Source organism: Hypomesus transpacificus, chromosome 22 (genome assembly GCF_021917145.1).
Source record: "Hypomesus transpacificus isolate Combined female chromosome 22, fHypTra1, whole genome shotgun sequence".
In the NCBI taxonomy this organism is placed as follows: Eukaryota; Metazoa; Chordata; class Actinopteri; order Osmeriformes; family Osmeridae; genus Hypomesus; species Hypomesus transpacificus.
In genome coordinates, this window is record NC_061081.1 from 13,151,247 (window position 1) to 13,162,567 (window position 11,321).

At 43.6% G+C, this 11,321-nt stretch overlaps 1 protein-coding gene across 1 annotated transcript; it reads right to left on the bottom strand.

Moving 5' to 3' along the window:
• Positions 1–201: 201 nt before the first annotated feature.
• On the bottom strand, positions 202–7,232 carry LOC124484444 (forkhead box protein N4-like). Its single transcript, XM_047045359.1, has 9 exons — positions 7,148–7,232; positions 3,724–3,867; positions 3,498–3,595; positions 3,293–3,352; positions 2,813–2,937; positions 2,477–2,573; positions 1,941–2,145; positions 1,428–1,730; positions 202–756 (listed from the first exon to the last, which is right to left on the bottom strand). Exons 1-9 carry the CDS (start codon positions 7,230–7,232, stop codon positions 533–535), a joined length of 1,341 nt encoding a protein of 446 aa, XP_046901315.1. The 3' UTR covers positions 202–532.
• Positions 7,233–11,321: the final 4,089 nt, after the last annotated feature.

Consider the following 11,321-nt stretch of genomic DNA (forward strand, 5'->3'; position numbering starts at 1 on the left):
TTTGCACAATCCCGAATCTCCTCCAAAGTCTTAGCATAAGATAGTTGTGGCAGGAATATGACACGTTTTGTCACGTTTTAAAGATATTTTAAATGATAATTTTCCTTAAACTGTTCATAATTGACTATTAATAGCTAAATGATGTGAGTGAGCAAACACAAAACGATAAGGTTTTCTTGTTTTCTTCCAGTTGATTTCCAGTTTAATCGTTTTGTGGCAGATTGGTAATTTCATGCAAGATTTTATCCAAACTCCAGTGTTTGGGTGTGTAGTTGTAATACCCTGAGCTGTCACTAGATGGTACCCTTTCGTCAAACAGTTTCCTGCAGACAATAGGAACATGAAGATTCCAGTTCGCATGACCAACAACATGGTGTGTCTCTACTCAATTTAATTGCGGAATATAACTGTACAACATCGAACAAAGCTAACTAACGTATAAACACATCCTATCAAAAAGTTTTAGAGTGGGCAATAAACACATTTAAATGTCCTCAGTTCCACAGTGTTAGTAAAAGATTCCCCCCGGAAGTCAGAGCAGGACCATGGACTGGCCCGCGTCCTGTGTGGTGATGTAGGGAGAGGGGACAGCGGTCGCCATGGCCAGGGTGGTGTACAGGTCCTCCATGTGCCTATCCTCCTGCTGGCCCAGGGGGACGCTCAGCTCACGCTCAGACACGCACAGCGGGGAGCCGCTGAACAGGCCCACAGTGTCCAGGTCATAACCCTCCTCCCTCATCTCCTCCCACAGACAACCTGAGACAGAGAGACAGAGAGAGACAGAGAGAGAGAGAGAGAGACACAGAGAGAGACAGAGAGAGAGAGACAGAGAGAGACACAGAGAGAGACAGAGAGAGAGAGAGAGAGAGACACAGAGAGAGACAGAGAGAGAGAGACAGAGAGAGAGAGACAGAGCAAGAGAGAGACAGAGAGACAGAGAGAGAGACAGAGAGAGAGAGAGAGACAGACAGAGAGAGACAGAGAGAGAGAGACAGAGAGAGACAGACAGAGAGAGAGAGAGACAGAGAGAGAGAGACAGACAGAGAGAGAGACAGAGAAAGAGAGACAGAGAGACAGAGAGAGACAGAGAGATACAGAGAGAGAGACAGTGAAAATGTGCTTTACCACAAACCTATGTAAGAATGACATGTTAATTTACCATACGCTTTCATCCACTTCAAAGTGTAATTTGACCCTGCAACCTCTTTACCTGCAGTCTAAAGCTCAAGCCCTGTGCCATACCCATTCTCATGAAACATGTTAACAATACAATCATCCAAAATGTCAGATAATCCAGCAGTGTACAAACCGAGTCTCACAGCAATTTCCATTCCAAACACAGGATCCTCAACAAAAACAACAGACCTACAAAAGTGTACAGAAAGGACATAGTCATTTTTATCCTCCCATCACCTCCCTTTCCTCACCTGCGAAATCGACGAAGCTGGTGTCCACCTCGACCATGTAGTCTGGTTGATGGTTGAGCAGAGCGTGGGGGCTCTGGTAGGGGTTATGTGCGGCCAGGGGGCTGTGGGAGAAGTCTAGGCCAGGGTGGAGAGGGGGTGTCTGGGCAGGAAGAGGAGAGCCAGCGAGAGCCTGGAGGTGGAAGGGGGCCCCAGGCAGGCGGCCTGAGAGGGGAGGCCTGCAGGGGACACAGTTCATCCTGGGGTCCCAGCATGCCCTTCCCTGAGAGCCTTCCGGACGGTCTGACATCAGCTTTTCCAGTTCGTCTACGACACAAGAGTTGGGGGTTTTAATTCCTGAAAAAAAAAAAAAGATTGTCTACGTTGTTGTGTTTATGTCTTAATCTCTTAAGACCCTGGGGGTGAAAAAAGTTTGTCTTGAACAAGCCTATTTTAAGGAAAATAAATGTTTGTTATGTCTGTTTGTTATGTTATTTGTTATGGTTATGCATCTACAACTTTGTGAACTAGTCTCACCAGGGTTGGCCATACTGCGGCGGATGGCCACAGGGTCTTTACGTTTCCACTTCTGGATCTCCTCCTCCATCTTGTTGACCTTGGCGGGGTTGAGGGACCAGAGGCAGCCCTTCCCAGAGCTCCCCTGCTTCACCTCCACCTTCTGGAAACACTTATTCAGGGACAGGTTGTGCCTGACTGAGTTCTTCCAGCCATCCGGGGCTGTCTGTAGGGAAGGAACATATCATATATCATATATATTGCATATTGTATACTGTATATCAAATGTATATGTGGTTTTCAATATACTATATATCAACCACGTGAGGTACCCGAAGTTCAGACCATGGTAATAAAAACGGCCAATTATTTATTTCAATATCTCCCAGCTTCTGATACATGAATATGATAAAACATCCAGAGAGCTGTGATTGACATCTGTGGTTGGTACGTCATCGTTTGTGGGACACTAAGACTCAAACGCTGGTTAGGGGCCTGTGTCTGAGGAAAGGATTGGCGTGCTGTACTCTTCGGTGTAAGGCCAACGTTTCCCTCACCTTGAAGTAAGGAAAGTGCTCCCTCATGAATCCGTAGATCTCACTGACCGGCAGGCTGCCTGTCTGGCTGTTATTCAGAGCCATGGCTATCAAGCAGCTGGACAAGTAAACAACAAATCATCACCTTTTTCAAACAGAAAAATACGTCAACTCACAAAAACACAGTGCTGTTAAAACGATGCACTTTTGATCCTTGATCTTCTGCTGTAGCTTCTACGTGAATTATTTGTACTTCGCTTGGGATCAAAGCATCTGCTAAATGAACCAAGAATTTGACAGCTCTAAGTCAACTTTTTGAATGTGTGTAGTGTTGATGACACCAGACAGGTTTCTTACCTGTAGGAGTACATGGGTTTGGGGAAGGGCCTGGTGTGTTGCTGGTCCTGGTTGCTGTAGAGACTGCGGCCATGCTGCTGCTCGCACAGGTCAGGGCCTCCACTGCAGACAGGAGAGGGGGAAGTCTGGGTAGACGGATGACAAGAAGCAGATGCTAAAGCCAACATCCCGCGCTTATCACACATGCATTTACCAGCCTGCAGGTTGGGAATCACTAGTCTACGTTATAAGCATGGTGGCAGTGTTGCCTGTTTGTTCGTTTGTTTGGTGAACTGGAGTACTTGTAAACACAGAACAATTTTTAATTCTTATTTGCAAGAAGGCTCTAAATGAAAGGGTCTGAATAGATAAAACAAAATCAATCGATCAATCAATCAATCTACTATATATATCGATATTGAGGCTATAAATATGCATTATACAGTATATACATATTGAAATACATCTGAATACATTCACTTCCTGAGATGGGCTGCAGACCAGTTGTGGTGAGAAGTCATAGAAGTCTGAGGTGTACTGGAATCCTGGATACTCTGTCATCTGGGAGATGGGGACACTTGTTAACAACATCCTATAAAGATCCTACTGTACACCTGAATTATAATTGAACCTCATTTAACATTTGTAGCCCTCTGCTTATTTCTGAATAGACCAAACAACGTGGATATACTGAAAATATACTTACTTCTCCGTTCTGTGAGTTCACGTCCATGTAAGTGCTCTGTGTGTTGCTGTAAGGACACATTATGCTGCCCTGTGCTGTTCTCATGCTGCTGCTTGTGTCTAGAGAGGAAAAAACCCACGTTGCATTTGTACGTGACGGGCGTGTGAGTGTGTGAAGGAGGGTGTGACGGGCGTGTGAGTGTGTGAATGAGGGTGTTACAGTAGAACCCAGGGGAGTTCCTTCTCACCAGACTCCTGCATGCAGTCCTGAGGTTCCGTGCTGGAAGTCAGCTTGCTGCAAGCCCTTTGCTGCAGGGAGGGAACATCCACAGTGGTGAGCCAGGACAGGGAGGGCAGGTCCCCCGCCAGCCCCTCACACTGCTGGGATGAATCTGTGGAGAGTAGCCTGACACACATGGAGGTGGTTAGAAGTAGAATGTGCCAGAATGTACTGTGATTCTTATTCACACTCAAACACTGCTGGGTGTCGGTTAGAATGTCCTGATTAGAATGTTCCGGAATGTACTGTACTACTTATAATCAGTCAAATAAGAATCACAAGCTCAACTTCGCAGCGCCTGCCAAAAGCAGCTTTTCAGTTAACTTTATTGGTGGCCACATTGTAAACAAACTGTTGCTAGGGGATCCAGAGTGATAATTTCCTTGTTCATGAAACAGAAAAGCATGTATAATGATGACTAAGCAATAACATGGCACTTACATGTAGGGTTAATTGTCTGGATTCAAAGATTTCAGATATATTAGATTAAATATTTGTTTCAGATATAGTATTTTAGATAAGTAAAAAATTGTATGCATCCTTAACAATCTGACTTAAACAACAGAGATTTCTGATACATGCTCACATTTCAATTAGGCTACACTGAATTAGATAAAACAACCTGACTGTTATTTTAGGATATTATGTCCCAAACTGAATTGTCTGACTGTGGGTTAATTAACCAGAAGAATATATTAAACAATGAATGACTAGTTGAATCAATGCATGGTCTGTTTCAGATACAGTAGGTTCCACACTCATTTGGAAGTAATGTCACTGTATATATTTACTGTAGAAAACGTGTCTGTATTAATGTTATAAATCTAAATCACCAACCTGTTTGAGGGAAACATCAATAAACCAGGGTCACACAAATGCACTTCAGTTCAAGCCTCTTAGATCTGGTTAAGATTTCCTCTACGTAAGTCCTACCTCCCTGTCAACAATGTCGCTAGGTGAAGAAGCATACAATGCTAATTTGAACGAATGAAACCTGGTATATTAAACTGAGCAATAACACCGAGGAGCGGAGCCATCATTTCTTTCCAAAATGTGGGCCACAATCTTGCTATTTTGAGGTGTCCTTCTCTAACTATTGGGGATCCAACCCCTCTGGACAATGAAATAAATCTTGAATTTAATTGTATTAAAGGCCCAGTCTGTCCTGGCCCCAATAGAGGGACAGACCGATACTGTTCACCCTACATTAACACACTTTTCTCTAGGAGAAGTGGGGGCCAAAACCCCATTCAATCGAAAAAAGTAGGACAATTAACTCCACAGCCCAAACTAGTTAGTACAGTAGTAGGCTACTAGTACTGTACTGTCTTTGCCCCATATCTCAGCGGGCCAGGGTTAGGCTGCTTTGTAACTGTAAATTGAGGTGGTCTTCAATCTCAACTCGATCTGATCCCTCACGAATCATTAAGATTTTAATACGTGTTTGGCAGAAAGTCACGAATTGGCACAACACCCGTCAAGGCTAGCTCAAAGCAGTAAAGAAGCTGAACCAATGTACCTGAAATCCTGATGATGATTTGAGTGAGAATACCCCGTCATTCCGGATGTTATTTACAACAGTAGCCTAGGCAACTGTCATCTCATAAAATGTGATGACAATGATGTCAACTCCAATATTTTGGTTATTGATTGCAATACAGAAAACTGTCTCACTCTACATAAATGTCTACTTTCGTGATGTTCAGGTTCCAATAACTTAGCTAGACTAAAAATGTGCAAACCAGCCGTTAAGAAAGTAATTCGAAATGTGACGCTTCCATGCCCGCGCAGTTTGACAGGTGCAGCGGGAAAGTGCTTGCAGAGCGCGAGATGCATGACGAGCATAATGGAGCATAGTAAACTTGGCACATCATTAGGGCACATTTAGTGTACTATTTCACCGTGCTGCTGAGTCAGATGAGAAAGGACATGTGTGATAGAACTAAAGAAAGAAGAAATGGCCATAAAATACTTTTACGTTAACCATAAAATAGCCTACAATGAATGATGCATTTTGTTTTTTAGCCCAAGCTGTTGACAGGCCAGCGTTCACTATAGGCCTAGGCTACATTAACTGTTGTTATCTACACAACACCAAATAACAAAGTATTATTATAACTCGGCGATGGAGGCATTAGCCACATACAGACTTGACCAATTTGCCAGGTAAACTCAGCTAATCTGTTGTCCCTCTTTGCAGCATCTTAGTTGTAGGCCTACTGTCTCTGGCAGGACAGTGAAAGGTGTCAATATCCTGCTTCATTGTAAAGTTTTGACTGTTTTAAATGATCTTATTTCTTCCTAGTCAAGGTTTGAAAGGTGAAATGATTTAGATACAGGCAGGGGATTTACACACAATAACATACACTGTACATCTCCCTGAGATCTTACTGTGCCTTGAGTTATCACAGACAATATGTGTGGTACAACTGTTCTCTTTTGAGTGGGCTACATTTTCACATCAGGGATTTCTGCTTGCAATCTGCTACAGGCACTGTGTCGACTGCAAAGCGCAACAGGGAATAAGGCCAATCCTTCAAAAAAACTGAGGAAAATTAGGACATCAGGATACTGTTTGCTGCGGCGAAGCTGTTGCATTATGGGATGTCCATAACTCCAGGTGCTGTAGGTAAGGAGCTGTCCTGATACAGAGCTGCTAACTCTCCCATCACTCTCACTTCGTAGTATGAGGGTGTAGGATACCTGGCTTCTGTCTGTCCCAACTAGATTCAGCAGGACAAAACCGGACTGACTGGACCCACCAGAACTATAACAGAACCTCACAAGAACCCAAATCTACTGTTTTATGCACATCGAATATCAAGATGTACATGTACTCAAAGGTAGGTGTTTTTCTCATTCAGTTGTAGCTTCGTAAGGAGTTTTTCATGTCGATTGTATGGTTTTCTGATTACTCGATTCAACGTCCTAGTATAAACTTTTGGCCACAGTCTGTTATTGTGGCATAGCTAATTATTTTCATACGATTGTATTGTAATATTGACTGGAGACGTCATTCTGTATGTGACCCAGTTTGGCCTCGTTAAACAATACAATATCCTGTATCTCACCGATGACTGAGAGAGTTTTATGATATAATTAGATGTAGCTGTGTCTGAGATTGGATCCTAACCAGGAGATTTGTTCTTAAGGCTACTGAATAAGCAATGTCTGAGATATTCCATCCATCCTGCTGGTTGTGACCTTCAAAGGTTTGACCTGTCCTAAGCTACTTGTTTCTATAAATAAAGAATCAGTTGAACCTTCACTTGTTTGGGGCAAGTTAATTAAGACAGTGAATATTCATTGGATATCCTGTGATACATAGCCTTCAAAGTAGATAAGGTTGTGAGTGCTGCGAATCCTGAGACTTGTCATCTGCACGGACTGACCATTCTGTTGCAGGGTGGTTGTTATGGATACGGGAGAAACGGGGTATGGATGGAGATCTTCACACTGGGGAATTTCTATCACCATGACTAAGATAACACCTTAAGTGGTAAACAACTTACTGTTAATTATATGGTGGAAAGTCTAATTGAAAATAGAATAATCTATTTGGATTATTTAGCGTCTACTGTTTTCCAATGACCCAACGAGACAAGTATCAGAGAACAGATCTTTTGATAATAAAGATGATATGAACTTGAATGCTTGACTAGAGAAGTGTCGTCTCACAGATGACTCAGGAAAACCTCTCCTTGTTCGATTGCCCCCTCACTACATGACCATTATGTTTGGGAGCAAAGGGAGGGAGGGATGGAGGAAGGGAGGGAGGATTTATGTGAGACAGGGAGGCAAAGTGAGGCACCATTACAGCCATGAAGTTTATCATAGCCTTCACACTCAGCATGAAAACTTTAATGGGAAAATCAAACCCCTGAGTCTAGTGTAATTGGATTTTGCAGGACAGAGATAAATCTAAAAAACTGTGGGTAAGAGCAGAGCCAACGAAGGCTGGCAAGTCCCAGAATCTGCCGGCTGGACTGGGACATGTCACATGACCTGTGGTCTCCAAGCTAAATAGGACAGCGATATAAAATTTACATTACATTTATGCATTTAGCAGACGCTTTTATCCAAAGCGACTTCCAAAAGAGAGCTTTACAAAAGTGCATTGGTCACTGATCATTACAACGTTATACCACCAAACCGTTATGTACCAAACATGAAGCATACACTGTGAAAACGAAATAAGTCCCAAAGGGAAGAACAGTGAGAGCATGTAGTTGAACAAGTTACAATTAAACAATTTAACAACATGAACCTACAGTAGTTTTAAGTCAGTTACAACTAACCAACAAGAGCAACAAGTCTCTCAATAAGAGTCATTGTGATCCTGGAGGGATATTAAGTCAAAGTCTTAAGATGAAGCCTTTCATTGATCAAATATACAGAATGGCAATGTCATCTGGACAACGAAATGCTTAACACGATAAAGCTAAAGACACTTCACGTGATTGAAATATGAACTTACCGTATATCCCAACTGTCTCACTGACTGTAAGACTGCAACAAGAGGTTTGTGTTGTGGCTGATCCCGTATAACGTTATTTGATTTTAGGAGATTAAGGCAGGATTTATTGAGTTTGTTTAGATGTTTGATCATATAATTTTTTTGTGATCAATTTAGAATTCCTTATTTTCTCTTGTTAAGTGAGGTGGTAATGCAAGACGCATTTATCAATGATTACGTGATGCTCAACTTTAAACTTTAAACAGACTTAATGAGAATGCAGAGTTCCGCTTCCCGCAGTCTTGTCACAACTCAGACCTCATTACACACACTGAAGCCGCACCCCACAGGATGGACAACTAAACATAGTTTTTATTTCTATTATTAACAGTTTTAAAAGACAACAATGGTATATAACTTATAACCACAATAGCTAACTTTGAAGTAAGGTCGCTAACAATTCCAAATCAATTCCAGCAAACCAACGGTCAACGACTGGGCTGAATCAATATTACAAACAAGTGTATAAACCACAGACGGATGAAGGACTCGCTTCTAAGGTTTTGTCGGTGCAGGACAGTGTGTCCTTCTCATGAAAGGCTGGTGTTGACGGCAACTTAAGGATGCACTGAAAGGGCCGGGCCTTCCTCCGTAACAGACGTCATAGGCCTACTGTAACCTGGCTTTGACGAGTTGGTTTGTAATCATTCAGAAATGTATCTGGCTAATCAGTGATCAGTAACAGGACACATGAGCTGTAATTTTAAGCAAGGACGATGAGGTAGAGGATGAGGAGGGGGATTGAGAGAGATTGAGTTACTACATCCTTGTGTTACATACCTGTACCGTGCACACTGGCACTTACACACACCACACACACGTACACACTCACACACTCAACTGGTGCAGGTGCACGGACACACAGGTGAAGCGCTGAATGAGACTTTCCTGCCGGGTTCTTATGAATGATTTACCACGTAAAGGCTTCCAGAGCCAGAGAGGTCATTACTGGATCATTACAGACATCGCAGGATCTCCGCTCCAGCAGGAAGTATCAGTCGTAGCCGTTGCTCCCCTCCACCCCTCCACCTCTCCACCCCTCTGCCCCAGAAACAGGCCTGGTTTGTGGGAGAGCATGTGAGACGGAGTGAGGCCAGAGCAGCTGTGGGAACAGGAGTGACCTTGGTGGTGATAGAGAGGGGGCCATCGTAGCTGTGTGTCGGAGCTGAAGACGATCTGGGACTGAAGAGCTGGTTGGTTGCTAGAGACACACCTGGATAAGCACCTGTATCGCTCATCTGGGGACAAGAGGTGGGATTCCATTGGGTTCCGTATAAGAGACTGATTCCACCATGACTCACTTGGCTTTGGAAATGACGGAGGTATGACACAGTGTGTTAGTATGCAAGTGAATATGCGTGTCTTTGTTTGTTTTGAAACACACCTGCACAATAGTAATGGCAACAGTAATAGCAATGGCAATTTTTTATGTTATCCCGTGGTAGTGATAGAAATATACAATCAAGTTCATTATTTTGTAACACTACCCCAAATAATTGTTTTTTTGCCAGGCTTTGAATTGAACCTCCTTTTTGCTGACAGAATACAGTTTTATCAACATAAACTGAAGTAAAACCATTTTCTTATACGTTTACATTGATGTATTGATGTCATAAGGGGCACTCGAGATCATATGGAAGCTGGATCTATATATAGCAGGTGCTGGACAGTGAGGTAGGTCCAGGAGCTTGTGTCCACCATCCTGAACAGAGGCACTCGGGTTTCTCTAGACACCTGGAGCCCCCTAAACGTGTGTTGCCCTGGGTGACGTGTAGCGAGGAGCGCTATCTCTTTCAGGAGCCTAACGGCCACTTTGTGACCGGGTAACAGGATCCTGGGCCTTAGTGTAGGGACTTGGACAAAGGAGGGCCCTCTCGGGTGAAGGCCTCTGGGTCAGATAGACTTTCCTGTTCCGCTTTAGCCTGCTGTCAAAATCTGGGTGTCTGGTTGCTCATTTTCCACCTTTGTTTTTGTTGTTTTCTCGGCCCCTTACCGTTTGTCTCGCTCTTCCTTCTGTCGGTCTGTCTCTCTATGTCTGCGTGTGGTTCTTCAGAGACTTCTCTCATATCTCGTCTCTCTCCACCCCCCCCCCCCCGCTCTCTCTCTTTCTCGAGTATCACCAACGTTTCCCTCGTTCCTCGAGGTCCCTCTCTCCTTCCGACATAGCATCGCATGTTCCCTGATCCCACAGAGAGTCATCTGCAGTGTCTCTCAGAGTCGAGGCGCTGGAGCCAGATTGCCCATCTCATCATGGCCTGGTGTTGTTTTCCTCCAGTGTCTTCTTCCATTGATTGGATTCCCCCTCTGTGCCCGTAATCTGTGCCCTGCTCTCTGAGGCGTGGCACCAGCCTACCCGCACTGATGCCAGCGGAGTGCCAACTGCCAAAGCGCGGGCACAAGTCCAGGGGCCAGGCTGGCGTATGGGCTGGCGTACAGGAACCCCCACTCTAAGCAATTGCCTGTTTGTCTCCATAGGCTTTTACTGCTCTGATCTGATCACCTCTGGGGTTTTTTACATGGGGGCTTCTTCGATGACATCGCTGGCATTGGTTTACTGTGGTGACAGCATGAAGGTGTCCGAATTGTGCTTGTTAAGGGAAAAATATTCTAATTAGTACAGTTACAAAGTACCAACATGTCTACATATATGGAAGTTGTCAATGCATATGTGAGTAACACAAAATGTATACTTCACAAAAGTGAAGAAAGAGATGAATATATTTGAAGCTGTCATTTAAAACATTCAAGTTATATTTAGGTATACTCTTTTTCCACTTGGGTTTTCTGATCAGGCTCATTGTCAGGCCACTGTCTGTAACTCATGCCTCATGATATCTTATCCTCCCACTACAATGCTAGTCTAAATTGTAGATCTAGTTACTACATTGTAACTTACTTTGCGACGCTTCATGTACAGTATTGTCTCTTTCCTTCTTTTTCTTCCTTTACTTATCTTTCACGCTGGTTTGTGAAAGGTGTATTATGTGCAGAGAAAAAAAACACGTCCTTCGTGTAATCTCTTGGGAAAGCAAGATGGCCACAGTGAGAAG

Excerpts from the sequence above, each read along its gene's own strand:
- LOC124484444 (XM_047045359.1), bottom strand. The coding sequence starts at position 7,232 with ATGGTGATAGAAATTCCCCAGTGTGAAGATCTCCATCCATACCCCGTT. Across the intron at positions 3,353-3,497 it reads TGAACTCACAGAACGGAGAA|ATGACAGAGTATCCAGGATT; the intron begins GTAAGTATATTT and ends CCCATCTCCCAG. Across the intron at positions 2,574-2,812 it reads AAACCCATGTACTCCTACAG|CTGCTTGATAGCCATGGCTC; the intron begins GTAAGAAACCTG and ends TTACTTGTCCAG.